The following is a 19,906-nucleotide window of genomic DNA, read 5'->3' as shown; positions in this document are numbered from 1 at the left end:
CGTATGGGTCACTGGGTCAGTTCCTGTGAGACGTATGGGTCAGTCAGTCAGCGTAAGACCTATGGGTCAGTGTGAGACGTATTGGTTAGTGGGTCAATCAATCAGTGAGAGATGCATGGGTCAGTGGATAAGTCAGTGTGAGACGTATGGGTTAACAGGTCAATCCGTGTGAGACATATGGGTTAGTGGGTCAGTCAGCGTAAGACCTATGGGTCAGTGTGAGACATATGGTTCAGTGGGTCAGTCAGACTGTGTGAGACGTATGGGTCAGTGTGTCAGTCAGTGTGAGACGTATGAGTCAGTCAGTGTGAAACGTATGAGTCAGTCAGTCAGTGGGAGAAATATGGGTCAGTCAGTCTGTGTGAGACCTATGGGTCAGTGTGAGACGTATGGGTCAGTCAGTTAGTGTGAGATGTATTGGTCAGTGGGTCAATCAATCAGTGTGACATATGTGGAAGTCGAAATTGCAGCTCTACGCCATTAAGGTATTACGACCGCCCTCTTCGCAATTCCAATACGCCATGTGCGTCTTATTAGCTTAAACGTAACTACCAGGTTTGGACGTGAAACATTAATGGTTAGTTATTTTATATGTTCTCTTGTGTCTTTCTTATGTGTGTGAAACCATTTTGTGTATATCCAGATTTAGTTTCTATTTAACTTGTCACAATTGCCGTCAACAGTCGCAAAGGTCAGTATAGTTAAACATTCACTATATATGACCTTACAGATACCTAGTCTGTTGTTATAGAATGAGTCAGTGTGCTTAAGAAACAAAGTCTATAATTCCAGCTCACACAAGTTCTCAGTTTCACCTCACCTCAAGGACAAAGATTCCCATGAACAGGAAGACGTCCCCGTGAAGCTGAGAGCCAATGAAGAGTTGCCCAAGCCCCTTTCTTGTACCCAATGATCATCCAGTCTGACCCCACACCCCTTTGCTTTAAAAGCCTAAGCCCGGAGCGTATATACTGTATGTGATCTAGCCAGAACACATATCCCAAGAGCTTCGGGGATTCTTGTCCGGTCGTGGTCTCTGCTTCCTCTTGACGGTAATTGCTGTTCCTTATATGTGTTAGCGGTTATGTGTGTTAGCGGTACCTGCATTTATATCTATTGTAGTAATGTCTCTATTCCATGTATAAGCTGTACTGTACTAATCTATAGTATATATATATATATATATATATATATATATATATATAGTTCCTTACACTGTGTCTACTTCAGACTTCAATATATAAGGCACGGGGTCAGATCAGTGATCTCCATATAACCAATGTCTGCGTGTATTATTTCTTTATAATCAAACGAGCGTCTCAAACACATTATCAGCTGTAATCGTCATCAGTGTGCAATACGATTGATGGAATTGGTGAGCTGATCGTGTACTTAAGGTTATAAAGTGATATTCATTGCATAAACTCTCATTGAGAGTCTCAGTCGCATATGCGTCTGTATAGCACGTTTTAATAGCCGTGCGGCTGCATTAGACATTATATAAAGGGTATAGCTTTAATTCCTATATAGCAGGGAACAGGTTAATCTTGTAAGGACAGAAAGGTAAACGGCGCTAATGGACTATACCACAAGTATCAAAAAATATAAATATATTTTATTAAACAAAATAATTCAATTCACAATACCACCGGCCGGTAGAACAATCTCAAAAGGCTGTGTGCACAACAATTATTTTTATATCTCATAAAAACATAAGTTAAAAATCTAAATCTAAACCCAATTGGGCTATTATGCAATAAACCAGAGGCTTGATATATGTTAGTGGAACTGTGAGTGATATACTCAATACTGATGCTGTGACAGTTCTTATGTTTGGGGATAATTCTCCCAGAGTCACACCATATGCACAGTAATGCTGTTTTAGATTGCAAGCATGTCAATCACACAGTAGCTTGATTATACAGAACCATCAGGTTACTCAGTATTATTAGTAGAGCTGCAAATGCCCATTCATTCAAGCGGTGTTGCATATGACAATTTTTCCACAATACTTAGACTTCCATTTGGGTGCAGACAGATGAATGATAATTGTAATCCACTTTGGGTGAGAATTGTTGTCCTGGAGCGGGTTCCCAGCTGCTAGTCTTCCCGATGATGCAGCCCTCTCTAGGACTCCCTGCTCCGGCATGGATCTCCCCGACTCTCCTGGTTTGGATATTGACGGCAGTGTATTGATGACGCGTTTCCCCGCCTTTCTCCTCGTCAGCGGCTTCATCAGATCATATTATTCGGCGTGTTATTTAAATGTATGCGGTGGGTAACCCGGGATACAAAGAAACACATTGAAATAATGAGTATAAGGACAAGTGATCCCCCGGAAGACTCAGGTTACAATAGAGACCATTATTCAATAAGGGATACCATACTTAGAAATGCATGTCTGCTTTGTTCTCTTACTCTAATTATTATATATCACCTCCCTTTAATTTTTCTCTATTTCTTTTCATTTTTATCCTAATAGTGTCTCTATGACTCCTCCTTTCTTTCTTCTTAGATACACCCTACCTGGAAAATGTAAATAAATGTAAACACCCCTGTTTTTATTTTGGTCCCAAAATGTGTACATTATTCCCCTTGTCACCCTGAGTAAATTGTTAGGTAAATGTGCTCCCCATTTATCCATAATCTCGGATTGGACATAGCGCACAATGGTTTATTCCCCTTTTATGTTTAATTATGTAACTCAATATATTACAGTTATGAATTATTTGTATGTGTCTCCAGATATTGTGAAATGTGACAGTTTTATTTGACTGTCAAAAGGTGGACCGTGGAAGTCGAAATTGCAGCTGTACGCCATTAAGGTATTACGACCGCCCTCTGCGCAATTCCAATACGCCATGTGTGTCTTATTAGCTTAAACGTAACTACCAGGTTTGGACGTGAAACATTAATGGTTAGTTATTTTATATGTTCTCTTGTGTCTTTCTTATGTCTGTGAAACCCTTTTGTGTATATCCAGATTTAGTTTCTATTTAACTTGTCACAATTGCCGTCAACAGTCGCAAAGGTCAGTATAGTGAAAGAATCACTATATATGACCTTACAGATACCTAGTCTGTTGTTATAGAATGAAACAAAGGCTATAATTCCAGCTCAAACAAGTTCTCAGTTTCACCTCACCTCAAGGACAAAGAGATTCCCATGAACAGGAAGACGTCCCCGTGAAGCTGAGAGCCAATGAAGAGTTGCCCAAGCCCCTTTCTTGTACCCAATGATCATCCAGTCTGACCCCACACCCCTTTGCTTTAAAAGCCTAAGCCTGGGATCCTGGAGCGTATATACTGTATGTGATCTAGCCAGAACACATATCCCAAGAGCTTGGGGGATTCTTATCCGGTCGTGGTCTCTGCTTCCTCTTGACGGTAATTGCTGTTCCTTATATTTGTTAGCGGTTATGTGTGTTAGCGGTACCTGCATTTATTTCTATTGTAGTAATGTCTCTATTCCATGTATAAACTGTACTGTACTAATCTATAGTATATATATATATATATATATATATATATATATATAGAAACTGTTTGTTTTCACCCTGCACATTATGCATGACCTGAAGAAAAGACCGCACAGGTCTTGAAACGTTGTCGTTTGCACCTATTATAATGCTGTAAGAATTGCTTAATACATCAGCACTTGATTTCAAATCCGTTGGAGTGCCGCCTCTTTTCTCATCCATTGCTGTAATACGTGATTGGTGAGAGTTTGCTGCTATATCTAACCTACTGGAAGGCACCGCGGTCCACTGCCCGCATTGTCCTGAGTGCCAATCATCGTTGGACTATATATATATATATATTTTGTTCGTTACACTGTACCCCCCTGTGACTACTTCAGACTTCAATATATAAGGCACGGGGTCAGATCCATGATCTCCATATAACCAATGTCTGCGTGTATTATTTCTTTATAATCACACGAGCGTCTCGAACACATTATCAGCTGTAATCGTCATCAGTGTGCAATACGATTGATGGAATTGGTGAGCTGATCGTGTACTTAAGGTTATAAAGTGATATTCATTGCATAAACTCTCATTGAGAGTCTCAGTCGCATATGCGTCTGTAAAGCATGTTTTAATTAATTAATTAGACATTATATAAAGGGAATAGCTTTAATTCCTATATAGCAGGGAACAGGTTAATCTTGTAAGAAATCTGTACACTGGAGCCAGCAGCCTCTATTCATATGCAAATGCGGTTTACAACCATTCACATGGTTTGTGAATGGGGAAACTTTTACACTGGAAGAGCTATTGATTGCTGAAATCACTGTGGCAACCTGCGGTTGCTAGGGGTAACCGGTTGCATGATTTATAAAGTAACGAATACAGTGTAACTACTTTATTATCCACTGGTTTATTAGAATATAAATTTTAATACATATGGGTCAGTCAGTCAGTGAGAGACGTATGGGTCAGTCAGACTGTTTGATACATGTGGGTCAGTCAGTTTGAGATGTATGGGTCAGTCAGTCAGTGTGAGACGTATTGGTTAGTGAGTCAGTCCGTGTGAGATGTATGGGTCAGTTAGTCCGTGTATAATGTATGGGTCAGTCAGTCAATGTGAGATGTATGGGTCAGTTAGTCCGTGTATAATGTATGGGTCAGTCAGTCAATGTGAGATGTATGGGTCAATCAGTTTGTGTGAGATGTATGGGTCAGTCAGTCTGTGTGATACGTATTGGTTAGTGGGTCAGTCAGCGTAAGACTTATGGGTCAGAGCGAGATATATTGGTCAGTGGGTGAGTGAGTCAGTATGAGACGCATGGGTCAGTGTGAGACGTATGGATCAGTGGGTCAGTCCGTGTGAGACATATGGGTTAGTCAGTCAGTGTGAGACGTATGGGTCAGTGGATCAGTCAGTGTGAGACGTATGGGTCATATACACTTGGGCACACCTTATACATCCTTACACCTGGCACATATACCCCGATACCCACAGTCACTGCCCAACATTACACCTCATACATACACACCGGGGCACACCTTATACATCCTCATGCCTGGCACATATACCCCCATGCCCACAGTCACCGCTCAGCATTACAACTCATACATACACACCTGGGCACACCTTATACATCCTCATACCTAGCACATATACCCCCATACCCACAGTCACCTCCCAGCATTACACCTCATACATACACACCTGGGCACACCTTACACATCCTCATACCCGGCACATATACCCCCCATACCCACAGTCACCGCCCAGCATTACAACTCATACATACACACCTGGGCACACCTTATACATCCTCATGCCTGGCACATATACCCCCCATACCCACAGTCACCACCCAGCATTACACCGCATACATACACACCTGGGCACACCTTATACATCCTCATGTCCGGCACATATACCCCCATACCCACAGTCACCACCCAGCATTACACCTCATACATACACACCTGGGCACACCTTATACATCCTCATACCCGGCACATATACCCCCCATACCCACAGTCACCTCCCAGCATTACACCTCATACATACACACCTGGGCACACCTTATACATCCTCATGCCCGGCACATATACCCCCCATACCCACAGTCACCACCCAGCATTACACCTCATACATACACACCTGGGCACACCTTATACATCCTCCTACCTGGCACATATACCCCCCATACCCACAGTCACCTTCCAGTATTACACCTCATACATACACACCTGGGCACACCTTATACATCGTCATACCTAGCACATATACCACCCATACCCACAGTCACCGCCCAGCATTACACCTCATACATACACACCTGAGCACACCTTATACAACCTCATACCTGGCACATATACCCCCCATACCCACAGTCACCGCAGAGTATTACACCTCATACATACACACCTGGGCACACCTCATACATCCTCATACCTGGCACATATACCCCCATACCCACAGTCACCACCCAGCATTACACCTCATACATACACACCTGGGCACACCTTCTAAAACCTCATACCTGGCACATATACCCCCCATACCCACAGTCACCGCCCAGCATTACACCTCATACAAACACACCTGGGCACACCTTATACATCCTCATACCCACAGTCACCTCTCAGCAGTACACCGCATACATACACACCTGGGCACACCTTATACAGCCTCATGCCTAGCACATATACCCTCCATACCCACAGTCACCACCCAGCATTACACCTCATACATACACACCTGGGCACACCTTATACATCCTCATGCCTGGCATAAATAACCCCCTATACCCACAGTCACCGCCCAGCATTACACCTCATACATACACACCTGGGCACACCTTATACATCCTCATACCCGGCATATATACCCCCCATACCCACAGTCACCTCCCAGCACTACACCTCATACATACACACCTGGGCACACCTTATACATCCTCATACCCGGAACATATACCCCCATACCCACAGTCACCGCCCAGCATTACACCTCATACATACACACCTGCATACCTCCCAACTGTCACGATTTTAGAGGGACAGTCCCGATTTTCGGGTCCTGTCCCGCTGTCCCACCCGCGGCAGGCATTGTCCCGCTGCGGGGGGTGGCAGTTGGGAGACCCCCCAATCTAGTAGAATAGACGCTGTGCGCATGCGCACAGCGTCTATTCTCGTATAAAAAGGAGGTCGCTGCTAATTAGCATAAGCCGTGCCCTCATTTGCATACGCCCCGCCCCCTTTTCGGACACGCGCGAGTGTCCCTATTTCTTCTACTGAGAAGTTGGGAGGTATGCACCTTGGCACACCTTATACATCCTCATACCCGGCATATATACCCCCCATACCCACAGTCACCTCCCAGCACTACACCTCATACATACACACCTGGGCACACCTTATACATCCTCATACCCGGAACATATACCCCCATACCCACAGTCACCACCCAGCATTACACCTCATACATACACACCTGGGCACACCATATACATCCTCATGGCTGGCACATATACCCCCCATACCCACAGTCACCGCCCAGCATTACACCACATACATACACATCTGGGCACGGCAGAACAGTAAAGAAGAGGCTTAGAGAACTACAAGTCCCAGCATGCAGACCTGTGTACAAGAACTATAAGTCCCAGCATGCACAGCAGTCTCTGCCTTGCAGCACCACAGCTAGGGCTGGGAGGACTCAGCTGCCTCTCCCTGGTCCCAGTGATAGCACACACCTGGTATTATACTGCAGCCTGTGTGAGTAGAACAGCAGCTCCCCTGTAAGTGCCCTTATGGCTCACACCCAGCAATCACTACTATGCTGTTACTAGCAGTATAATACCTGGGGTTACCTGGTGCCAGCTGCAGCACTCTCCCTCCTGCCTGCCATGCACACCAGGAAGGGACGTTTCCCTGGTAACACAGCTCCTCCCACTCTGCCCCACACAGAAAAAGACACTTTGAATACAGCCGCGGGGTGGTCTGGGAGCTGAGTAAAAACCATAACAAAATGGCCGCCGAAATATGAGAACACACAATGAGACATCCCATGGAAAATGTTTATAAAGAATTTCGCGATGTGCCGTCACCGGTAGTGGATAGATTCCGTACTGCAAATACGACGCCTAGTAAGGCTCCATAAAGCGGACTTCTAGAAGAGGCATTTGCCCCTGGGAGAGTGTATAGAGTTATGTGATGTGAGGTCACCGATAGCTGATAGATTCCATGCTGAGTATATGACTAGCAGCCCAAGTTAACAATTGTCCCCTATGTGCGATGGAGCGGCGGCCATTTTCCCGTAGACCAATTCTCGCGTTTTGCGGCGGCAGCATCTCGGCTCCCTGCTGGGGCAGCGCTGCTGGTCTTACCTGAGGCCTCTCACTGACCGAAAGACATTGCTGTATCTGGCAGCAGGTGATGGTATTGTGCTGCCCTGGTGTTATTGTACAGGGGGAGCGGCCTGTGGTGTCCTGTTATACAGGTGGAGCAGCCTGCTGTGTCCTGTTATACAGGGGGAGCGGCCTGTGGTGTCCTGTTATACAGGGGGAGCGGCCTGTGGTGTCCTGTTATACAGGGGGAGCGGCCTGTGGTGTCCTGTTATACAGGGGGAGCGGCCTGTGGTGTCCTGTTATACAGGGGGAGCGGCCTGTGGTGTCCTGTTATACAGGGGGAGCGGCCTGTGGTGTCCTGTTATACAGGGGGAGCGGCCTGTGGTGTCCTGTTATACAGGGGGAGCGGCCTGTGGTGTCCTGTTATACAGGGGGAGCAGCCTGTGGTGTCCTGTTTTACAGGGGAAGCGGCCTGTGGGTTCTGTTATACAGGGGGAGTGGCCTGTGGTGTCCTGTTATACAGGGGCAGCGGTCTGTAATGTCCTGTTCATACGGGGGAGCGGCTTGTGGTGTCCTGTTATACAGGGGGAGCGGCCTGTGGTGTCCTGTTATACAGGGGGAGCGGCCTGTGGTGTCCTGTTATACAGGGGGAGCGGCCTGTGGTGTCCTGTTTTACAGGGGAAGCGGCCTGTGGGTTCTGTTATACAGGGGGAGTGGCCTGTGGTGTCCTGTTATACAGGGGCAACGGTCTGTAATGTCCTGTTCATACGGGGGAGCGGCTTGTGGTGTCCTGTAGCACAGGAGGAGCCGCCTGTAGTTTCCTATTCATACAGGGGAGCAGCATCCGGTTTATACAGGTGGAGCGGCCTATGGTGGCCTGTTACAAATGTTATAGAGGGGGAGCAGACTCTTGTGCGTTGTTATTATTATTATTGTACAGTTGAGCAGCCTCTGTGTGATGATGATGATTATTATAATATATTTTCTTATTCCTTGATTACCAGTCTCTGAGTTCTTAATATTATTAGTATTATGATGATTATACAGAGCGAGCAGCCTTTGGTGCCTATTATTACATTTTATTTTAAGATCATTCACTACAATGGACATAGCAGTGCTATTATATCCTATACTATACATGTACCTGTTGTTCTCTATATGATATATATTTAAATGTGGGGAAACCTTAGAAGCTGCTGTTGTTGTGCCTCTATGTGGATTTCTCTTACCTTTTTTCTAATAGGTTTCATGTGTACTGTGTGGTGTTTATTGTAATTCTTATATTTACTCCAGGACAACATCGCGTGAGGGTGAGACACGTCACTGATTCCCCGAGGATGGAAAGGGACCAAAGTCACATGACTGAGAGGATACTAAATATCACCCTGGAGATCATCTACCTGCTGACTGGGGAGGTGAGGGGATCTGGGAGTGTCACAGTGACATCACTTATATCTATAGTAATAATACAGGGACGTGACTGGGGAGGGGAGGGGATCTGGGAGCGTCACTGTGACATCACTTATATCTATAGTAATAATACAGGGACGTGACTGGGGAGGTGAGGGATCTGGCAGTGTCACTGTGACATCACTTATATCTATAGTAATAATACAGGGACGTGACTGGGGAGGTGAGGGGATCTGGCAGTGTCACTGTGACATCACTTATATCTATAGTAATAATACAGGGACGTGACTGGGGAGGTGAGGGGATCTGGGAGCGTCACTGTGACATCACTTATTTCTATAGTAATAATACAGGGACGTGACTGGGAAGGTGAGGGGATCTGGGAGTGTCACTGTGACGTCACTTATATCTATAGTAATAATACAGGGACGTGACTGGGGAGGTGAGGGGATCTGGGAGTGTCACTGTGACGTCACTTATATCTATAGTAATAATACAGGGACGTGACTGGGGAGGTGAGGGGATCTGGGAGTGTCACTGTGACGTCACTTATATCTATAGTAATAATACAGGGACGTGACTGGGGAGGTGAAGGGATCTGGGAGCGTCACTAATGTCACATATCTATAGTAATAATACAGGGACGTGACTGGGGAGGTGAGGGGATCTGGGAGCGTCACTGTGACATCACTTATATCTATAGTAATAATACAGGGACGTGACTGGGGAGGTGAGGGGATCTGGGAGCGTCACTGTGACATCACTTATATCTATAGTAATAATACTGTAACATGATTGGGGAGGTGAGGGGATCTGGGAGCGTCACTGTGACATCACTTATATCTATAGTAATAATACAGGGACGTGACTGGGGAGGTGAGGGGATCTGGGAGCGTCACTGTGACATCACTTATATCTATAGTAATAATACAGGGACGTGACTGGGGAGGTGAGGGGATCTGGGAACGTCACTGTGACATCACATATATCTATAGTAATAATACAGGGACGTGACTGGGGAGGTGAGGGGATCTGGGAGCGTCACTGTGACATCACTTATATCTATAGTAATAATACTGTAACATGACTGGGGAGGGGTCTGAGAGTGTCAGTGAAATCACTGATCTATTAATACTACAGTGATCTGATTGGTGGATCTTGTGAGTGACCTCACATAGTAATAATAGAGAGTGATGACTGGGAGTGTCTGCAGTGATAGTATATTTTCTAATACACAGGGTTACACAGTAGTGAAGAAGACATCCGGTGAGCATGAGATACCTGGTAGCCACCCTGGTGTGTCAGGCGGACTGAGCAGGATCCAGAGCCTCATCACAGTGCCCCCACCTCACTCACTGATACATTTGAGAGACAATGAGCAAAGGATTTTGGAACTGACCAACAAGATCATTGAGCTGCTGACAGGAGAGGTGACTGCTGGGAATGGGGCATTATACAGTAACACCGGGGGATGTGACCGGAGAGGTGACTGCTGGGAATGGGACATTATACAGTAACACTGGGGGATGTGACCGGAGAGGTGACTGCTGGGAATGGGGCATTATACAGTAACACTGGGGGATGTGACAGGAGAGGTGACTGCTGGGAATGGGACATTATACAGTAACACGGGGGGGATGTGACCGGAGAGGTGACTTCTGGGAATGGGACATTATACAGTAACACCGGGGGATGTGACCGGAGAGGTGACTGCTGGGAATGGGGCATTATACAGTAACACCGGGGGATGTGACCTGAGAGGTGACTGCTGGGAATGGGGCATTATACAGTAACACTGGGGGGATGTGACCGGAGAGGTGACTGCTGGGAATGGGACGTTATACAGTAACACCGGGGTATGTGACAGGAGAGGTGACTGCTAGGAATAAGGCATTATACAGTAACACCGGGGGATGTGACCGGAGAGATGACTGCTGGGAATGGGGCATTATACAGTAACACCGGGGATGTGACCGGAGAGATGACTGCTGGGAATGGGGCATTATACAGTAACACCGGGGATGTGACCGGAGAGGTGACTGCTGGGAATGGGGCATTATACAGTAACACCGGGGGATGTGACCGGAGATGTGACTGCTGGGAATGGGACATTATACAGTAACACCGGGGAATGTGACCGGAGAGGTGACTGCTGGGAATGGGACGTCATACAGTAACACCGGGGGATGTGACCAGAGAGGTGACTGCTGGGAATGGGACATTATACAGTAACACCAGGGGATGTGACCGGAGAGGTGACTGCTGGGAATGGGGCATTATATAGTAACACCGGGGAATGTGACCGGAGAGGTGACTGCTGGGAATGGGACATTATACAGTAACACCGGGGGATGTGACCGGAGAGGTGACTGCTGGGAATGGGACATTATACAGTAACACAGGGGGATGTGACCGGAGAGGTGACTGCTGGGAATGGGACGTTATACAGTAACACTGGGGGATGTGGCCGGAGAGGTGACTGCTGGGAATGGGACATTATACAGTAACACGGGGGATGTGACCGGAGAGGTGACTGCTGGGAATGGGACATTATACAGTAACACCGGGGGATGTGACCGGAGAGGTGACTGCTGGGAATAAGACATTATACAGTAATACTGGGGGATGTGACCAGAGAGGTGACTGCTGGGAATGGGACAATATACAGTAACACCGGGGGATGTGACCGGAGAGGTGACTGCTGGGAATGGGACATTATACAGTAATACTGGGGGATGTGACCAGAGAGGTGACTGCTGGGAATGGGACATTATACAGTAACAACGGGGGATGTGACCGGAGAGGTGACTGCTGGGAATGGGACATTATACAGTAATACTGGGGGATGTGACCAGAGAGGTGACTGCTGGGAATGGGACAATATACAGTAACACGGGGGATGTGACCGGAGAGGTGACTGCTGGGAATGGGACATTATACAGTAACACCGGGGGATGTGACCGGAGAGGTGACTGCTGGGAATGGGACATTATACAGTAATACTGGGGGATGTGACCAGAGAGGTGACTGCTGGGAATGGGACAATATACAGTAACACCGGGGGATGTGACCGGAGAGGTGACTGCTGGGAATGGGACATTATACAGTAACACCGGGGGATGTGACCGGAGAGGTGACTGCTGGGAATGGGGCATTATACAGTAACACCGGGGGATGTGACCTGAGAGGTGACTGCTGGGAATGGGGCATTATACAGTAACACTGGGGGGATGTGACCGGAGAGGTGACTGCTGGGAATGGGACGTTATACAGTAACACCGGGGTATGTGACAGGAGAGGTGACTGCTAGGAATAAGGCATTATACAGTAACACCGGGGGATGTGACCGGAGAGATGACTGCTGGGAATGGGGCATTATACAGTAACACCGGGGATGTGACCGGAGAGATGACTGCTGGGAATGGGGCATTATACAGTAACACCGGGGATGTGACCGGAGAGGTGACTGCTGGGAATGGGGCATTATACAGTAACACCGGGGGATGTGACCGGAGATGTGACTGCTGGGAATGGGACATTATACAGTAACACCGGGGAATGTGACCGGAGAGGTGACTGCTGGGAATGGGACGTCATACAGTAACACCGGGGGATGTGACCAGAGAGGTGACTGCTGGGAATGGGACATTATACAGTAACACCAGGGGATGTGACCGGAGAGGTGACTGCTGGGAATGGGGCATTATACAGTAACACCGGGGAATGTGACCGGAGAGGTGACTGCTGGGAATGGGACATTATACAGTAACACCGGGGGATGTGACTGGAGAGGTGACTGCTGGGAATGGGACATTATACAGTAACACAGGGGGATGTGACCGGAGAGGTGACTGCTGGGAATGGGACATTATACAGTAACACCGGGGGATGTGACCGGAGAGGTGACTGCTGGGAATGGGACATTATACAGTAATACTGGGGGATGTGACCAGAGAGGTGACTGCTGGGAATGGGACAATATACAGTAACACCGGGGGATGTGACCGGAGAGGTGACTGCTGGGAATGGGACATTATACAGTAATACTGGGGGATGTGACCAGAGAGGTGACTGCTGGGAATGGGACATTATACAGTAACAACGGGGGATGTGACCGGAGAGGTGACTGCTGGGAATGGGACAATATACAGTAACACCGGGGGATGTGTCTGGGTGATGACTGTATCATTGTTTGTGTCAGGTTCCTATAAGATGTCAGGATGTCACTGTATATCTCTCCATGGAGGAGGAGGGATATATAGAGGAACACAAGGGTCTGTGCAGGATTGCTAAGATGAAGAATCAGTTGCCCCTCACATCACTGGGTAAGAGGAGACAATTCACAGCCTTGCGAGTCGACTAAACCCCACCCGGCGAATGGACGCCCACCCGCCCACCCCTCGCAGGATAATCACATATATACCATGTCCTCAGTCACTGTGTGTCTCCTACAGATGGGCCCAGTAACAGAGATACCCCAGAGAGATGTCCCCGTCCTCTGTATTCCCAGGATAGTCACATATATACCATGTACTCAGTCACTGCGTGTCTCCTACAGATGGGCCCAGTAACAGAGATACCCCAGAGAGATGCCCCCGTCCTCTGTATTCCCAGGATAATCACATATATACCATGTCCTCAGTCACTGTGCGTCTCCTACAGATGGGCCCAGTAACAGAGATACCCCAGAGAGATGTCCCCGTCCTCTGTATTCCCAGGATAATCACATATATACCATGTCCTCAGTCACTGCGTGTCTCCTACAGATGGGCCCAGTAACAGAGATACCCCAGAGAGATGTCCCCGTCCTCTGTATTCCCAGGATAGTCACATATATACCATGTCCTCAGTCACTGTGTGTCTCCTACAGATGGGCCCAGTAACACAGATACCCCAGAGAGATGTCCCCGTCCTCTGTATTCCCAGGATAATCACATATATACCATATCCTCAGTCACTGTGTGTCTCCTACAGATGGGCCCAGTAACAGAGATACCCCAGAGAGATGTCCCCGTCCTCTGTATTCCCAGGATAATCACATATATACCATGTACTCAGTCACTGTGTGTCTCCTACAGATGGGCCCAGTAACAGAGATACCCCAGAGAGATGTCCCCGTCCTCTGTATTCCCAGGATAATCACATATATATATATATATACCATGTCCTCAGTCACTGCGTGTCTCCTACAGATGGGCCCAGTAACAGAGATACCCCAGAGAGATGTCCCCGTCCTCTGTATTCCCAGGATAATCACATATATACAATGTCCTCAGTCACTGCGTGTCTCCTACAGATGGAGCCAGTAACAGAGATACCCCAGAGAGATGTCCCCGTCCTCTGTATTCCCAGGATAATCACATATATACCATGTCCTCAGTCACTGTGTGTCTCCTACAGATGGGCCCAGAAACAGAGATACCCCAGAGAGATGTCCCTGTCCTCTGTATTCCCAGGATAATCACATATATACCATGTCCTCAGTCACTGTGTGTCTCCTACAGATGGAGCCAGTAACAGAGATACCCCAGAGAGATGTCCCCAGCCTCTGTATTCCCAGGATAATCACATATATACCATGTCCTCAGTCACTGTGTGATATCCCAGAGAGATGTCCCCGTCCTCTGTATTCCCAGGATAATCACATATATACCATGTACTCAGTCACTGTGTGTCTCCTACAGATGGGCCCAGTAACAGAGATACCCCAGAGAGATGTCCCCGTCCCCTGTATTCCCAGGATAATTACATATATACCATGTCCTCAGTCACTGTGTGTCTCCTACAGATGGGCCCAGTAACAGAGATACCCCAGAGAGATGTCCCCGTCCTCTGTATTCCCAGCACTGTACAGAGGAAACTCACAGGACCTCACAGGAGGATCAGGTACGTGGGAATTAGGGTCTCCTCAATATAACAAAGTGACTATCACTATATGAATTGCACAATACGTTTGTTGGCAAGCTGCTCAGATTGTAATGTCACTCAGGTGCAAAAAGGGAGGGGTAATTTTGACTAGGAAAAAAAACATTTTGTATCCCAATTGAACACGGAGGGGTAGATTTATTAAGCTTGGTGAAGTGATAAAGTGTCTGGTTTTGATCACCAGCCAATCGGCTCCTACCTGTCATTTTTCAAATCAAGCCTGTAACTTCACAGATAGGAGCTAATTGGCCGGTGATAAAAAAAACAGACACTTTATCACTTCACCAAGCTTAATAAATCTAGTGAGAAATATCTACATAATAATCAGATAATACAGAGATCTTGGTTGTATATATCTGCAGATATAGGGCTAAGTCCCCAGGCCGTATGTCAAGGCGTCTCTGTGTCACTGGGGGTGCCTAATACTGGGTATGGGTCTGGGGTGTGGGCCCCCAATATGCCGGCACAGGCTGAGTACTCCAGGGCAGCACACAAATGAAAATAAGTAGGGGTTAATAAGAAGCATATAAGTGCTATGTAAGGGAGTGAAGGTGTGATTAAAATAATACAAAATATATACGTATATGAATTGCAGCAGGTGTGTGTCTTATACACTGATATTGTACTGAGTTATATCCATAACATTGTAGGATCAGTGTGAAGATTTAGCTGATATTAAGATTGAAGAAGTAAAGGTAAAAGATACGTATATGACTGACATTGAGGCAGAAGATACAGATGGAGAAGAAGAGATCGATGTGCCTGATATGAAGATAAAAGAGCCTTATGTGACAGATATGGAGGAAGATACAGAAGGAGAAGACACATATATGAGGGGGGACCAGCAGTGTAAGGAGGAGGAAATCCCTACAGATATCAGCACAGGTGAGGAGGATACAGACACAGAAGACACATATATGAGGGGTGATCAGCAGTGTAAGGAGGAGGAAATCCCTACAGATATCAGCACAGGTGAGGAATAATCACTTATTCCATATTTTCATTGTTCTGTCAATACAGCTTTCTCTTATCCTACACCCTCCTCTGACAGACCAAACTAATGAGGACAATGCATCTGCCTAGTGGGGGAGTCAGGAGCCATCAGCTCCTATTATACTCCTGCTCTCCCCTCACATCATGTCACTGTGTGTTACCAGCCCAGAGATCTGACCAGTCTCCTCCCCACACTCTCTGGTGTATCTCATACATCAGGTACCATCAGCCCCTATTATACTCCTGCTCTCCCCTCACATCATGTCACTGTGTGTTACCAGCCCATAGATCTGACCAGTCTCCTCCCCGCACTCTCTGGTATATCTCATACATCAGGAGCCATCAGCCCCTATTATACTCCTGCTCTCCCCCTCACATCATGTCACTGTGTGTTACCAGCCCAGAGATCTGACCAGTCTCCTCCCCACACTCTGTGGTGTATCTCATACATCAGGATCCATCAGCCTCTATTATACTCCTGCTCTCCCCCTCACATCATGTCACTGTGTGTTACCAGAGATCTGACCAGTCTCCTCCCCACATTCTCTGGTGTATCTCATACATCAGGAGCCATCAGCCCCAATTATACTCCTGCTCTCCCCCTCACATCATGTCACTGTGTGTTATCAGCCCAGAGATCTGACCAGTCTCCTCCCCACACTCTCTGGTGTATCTCATACATCAGGAGCCATCAGCCCCAATTATACTCCTGCTCTCCCCTCACATCATGTCACTGTGTGTTACCAGCCCAGAGATCTGACCAGTCTCCTCCCCACACTCTCTGGTGTATCTCATACATCAGGAGCCATCAGCCCCTATTATACTCCTGCTCTCCCCCTCACATCATGTCATTGTGTGTTACCAGCCCAGAGATCTGACCAGTCTCCTCCCCACACTCTCTGGTGTATCTCATACATCAGGTACCATCAGCCCCTATTATACTCCTGCTCTCCCCTCACATCATGTCACTGTGTGTTACCAGCCCATAGATCTGACCAGTCTCCTCCCCGCACTCTCTGGTATATGATGGCTTGTATTTTGAGCCCCAGGATAGTTTTAGTACTTTAGACATCACACCACACAGTTACGCTGACCGTCAGACAGATGATGGTGAAGCAGATGTGTTTTTAATATCAGCTGTTGCCTTTTTATACATAAAGACACCATTTCTTTACTCCCATAAAGGAGTGTTCATTACAAAAAACATGCATATTCATATACAACACACCCCTTAAGGTGGGGTTAACAATTAAAACTTTGGTTCGACATGAGTAACGTAAGAATACGTAAGATAAATGGTATCTCTTATATCCATTAAAGGAGCGAAGTTCTATAGACTGGGAGTTGCTTCTATATTATGCTGACTCTTGCAGTAAGTCTAAGTAGAACATACGTCTTTTGTTTAAACATATGAGGTCTCACATTCCTGTACTATCTTGGTTTACATTGAAGGGGCCCATTTTCAATAATGTCTAGTTTTTCTAATGGAAACAGATATACATTTGAATTTAACTGTTTCAGCAGTCTAAAGAGAGAGGCACAATAAAATTTAAGCAATACTTAATACTGGCTAGCAAGTCTAATATGATATAAGAAACATAATGTTAAGTACTATAACGTTATCATTTTCCCTCCTTTTTATAATAATTAAACATTACAATTGAGATTACATTGTTTACATACAGTAGTAAACAAAACACACAAAAAATTATTATAAATGTAAGAAAAAACTCATAGTGGTCGGACATCTTACAATACAAACTGCCTACACTATGCTAAGGATTAGTCACATCAGATGGTTCTAGTGGGTTATAGCCCTGAGAACAAGGTAGCTTCTCCCTGCCGTCAGAGAGCAACTGGCTGTTCGCTCACATCCATCGGAATAGACTGATCCTCTGCTTTCTGTGTCCTTCCAGATATGAGTTGTTTTGAACTTGGTTGTAGTTATTGCAGACTGGCACTGTTTCAAACAGACAGAGAAAACACACATCAATATCTTGACAACAATATAAACCAGTATGCATAATCCTATAATTTTTAAGGCTGAACATGAGAATTCCCATAAACCATCCACTGATTCCTGAAAACCATGTGGATGGATTCAAGAATGATAGCCAGCCCCAATTTCCTCCTAGAGTGTCAGGTGTATTATGCTCAGTGGCATAAATCCGTTTTTCCTCTTCTATCTCTTGTATATGTTTTTCTATTGTCTCTTGAGCATTGTCAGTCTCATTGGTAATAAATGTACAACACAATATTCCTGTCTGAGTATATAAGGTCATACAATAGCCTCCTGTCTGTGCCGTTAAGTGGTCCAGAACTAATCTGTGTTGTAACTGTTCTTTTTATTACCTCTTGGATTTTTCTACCTACATATCTGAAGGTGTTATCGTATATTTCAGTAATGTTATCTAATAACATTGCAAGTGATTCAACTCTATAATATGATTTTGACCCAAATAGGTCCAAAAATCCCATTCTCTCATGCCAGGGTGTGTAGATTAGCTTTCTTGCCTTTTTCCCTGCTTCTTTTATTTCCCTTAGTGCAGGTTTATCATCATATGGTGTTAAAAACATTTGGTATGGAGGTACTCCTGGTTTGAAGGTATCAGGGGCACTACCAACTCTAAAAGGGGCCTTTGAGCAAGGATGAAATGTTCCTAAGTAGGTGTTTGAGGGGGAAATCTTTTTAATTATTAAAGCCAAGTATGGTTTCACTTTGTTTTTTCTTAAATTCAATGCAAAAAGATACATTTATCTTCAAATAGTGCCCATTCTTCATATGTGATGGGGATAAATGTCCACTCTCCTCCTCCTGAGGTAGGACCTTGAGAGCAGATCCAACAGTTTGTAGTGTTAAGGGCATTCCCTACCAAATTATGTAATTGCAACAACATATTTCGGTTTTCTCCAGTAGGGGCCTTACACCATTCTATACATGTCTCCTCAGGTGACTGTTTACAATACTCACACATACACCTTGAGATGTGTGGTAAATTTCTACATTCATGATCAGGGTTTGTTACTTCCCTTTTTCTCACATAATATGATTTGGGATAGACTATAGAGATGCTTTGTACTGTACTGTTGTTATTAGCATAATCTGGTACCTCTAGTACTGTACATAACCATATTATTGCCACTATTGTGGTTGCCAAACACATAATACATCCCCATAGACTTTTATCGGATTTGGGCCCCAATAACATTTCAGCAAACTGCATCATCAAACTTAACTCGTAATTGATGACAATGGGATGAGTGTATCCCTTCCTTCTAGCTTCACTGATGTTGGTGTAGTCAGTAGAACCTGGAATGGACCATCAAATCTGGGCTCAAGTGATTTCCGAACGTGTCTTTTGAGATATACCCAATCTCCTGGCTGGAGATGATGAGGATTGTTCTCTACTGTAGAATCTGTGTCTTTTTCCTACTGGCTGGGCTTTTGCTGCTCTCTTAGCTTCTGCATCTGCAAGAGTGTTTCCTCTTGTTTCTTTTGTTTGATTCTTTGTGTGTGCTTGAATCTTGATGATGGCAACTTTGTATGGCTTCATTAATGCTTGAAAAAGTTTTTTTTTAATGAGGTCAGCATGTTGTATCTGTTTACCTGTAACTGTTTTAAAGTCTCTGCTTTTTCCAGATCAACACATAGTCCATTGTCACTCTCCAGCTGTATCTGGAATCTGTATAAATGGTCGCTGTTGTATGCTCTGCGTGCTCCAATGCTTTAGTAAGTGTCACAAGTTCAGCTGCTTGTGCTGATAAGTGT

At 45.8% G+C, this 19,906-nt stretch overlaps 1 protein-coding gene across 1 annotated transcript in view; it reads left to right on the top strand.

The window, feature by feature from the left end:
* The window catches only part of LOC146009539 (uncharacterized), a 73,985-nt gene that overhangs the window by 31,147 nt on the left and 22,932 nt on the right, over positions 1-19,906 (top strand). Inside the window, exons 6-11 of the mRNA XM_083149983.1 lie at positions 7,783-7,894; positions 9,103-9,224; positions 10,458-10,649; positions 13,421-13,544; positions 15,008-15,105; positions 15,795-16,116. Coding sequence (XP_083006109.1) covers positions 7,783-7,894; positions 9,103-9,224; positions 10,458-10,649; positions 13,421-13,544; positions 15,008-15,105; positions 15,795-16,116 — 970 coding nt within the window. The remainder of the gene's footprint in view (positions 1-7,782; positions 7,895-9,102; positions 9,225-10,457; positions 10,650-13,420; positions 13,545-15,007; positions 15,106-15,794; positions 16,117-19,906) is intronic.

Source organism: Crinia signifera, chromosome 6, assembly GCF_055691185.1.
Source record: "Crinia signifera chromosome 6, ASM5569118v1, whole genome shotgun sequence".
Classification (NCBI taxonomy): Eukaryota; Metazoa; Chordata; class Amphibia; order Anura; family Myobatrachidae; genus Crinia; species Crinia signifera.
Note: the sequence above shows the minus strand (reverse complement) of the source record. Positions and strands in the feature narration are given on the sequence as shown.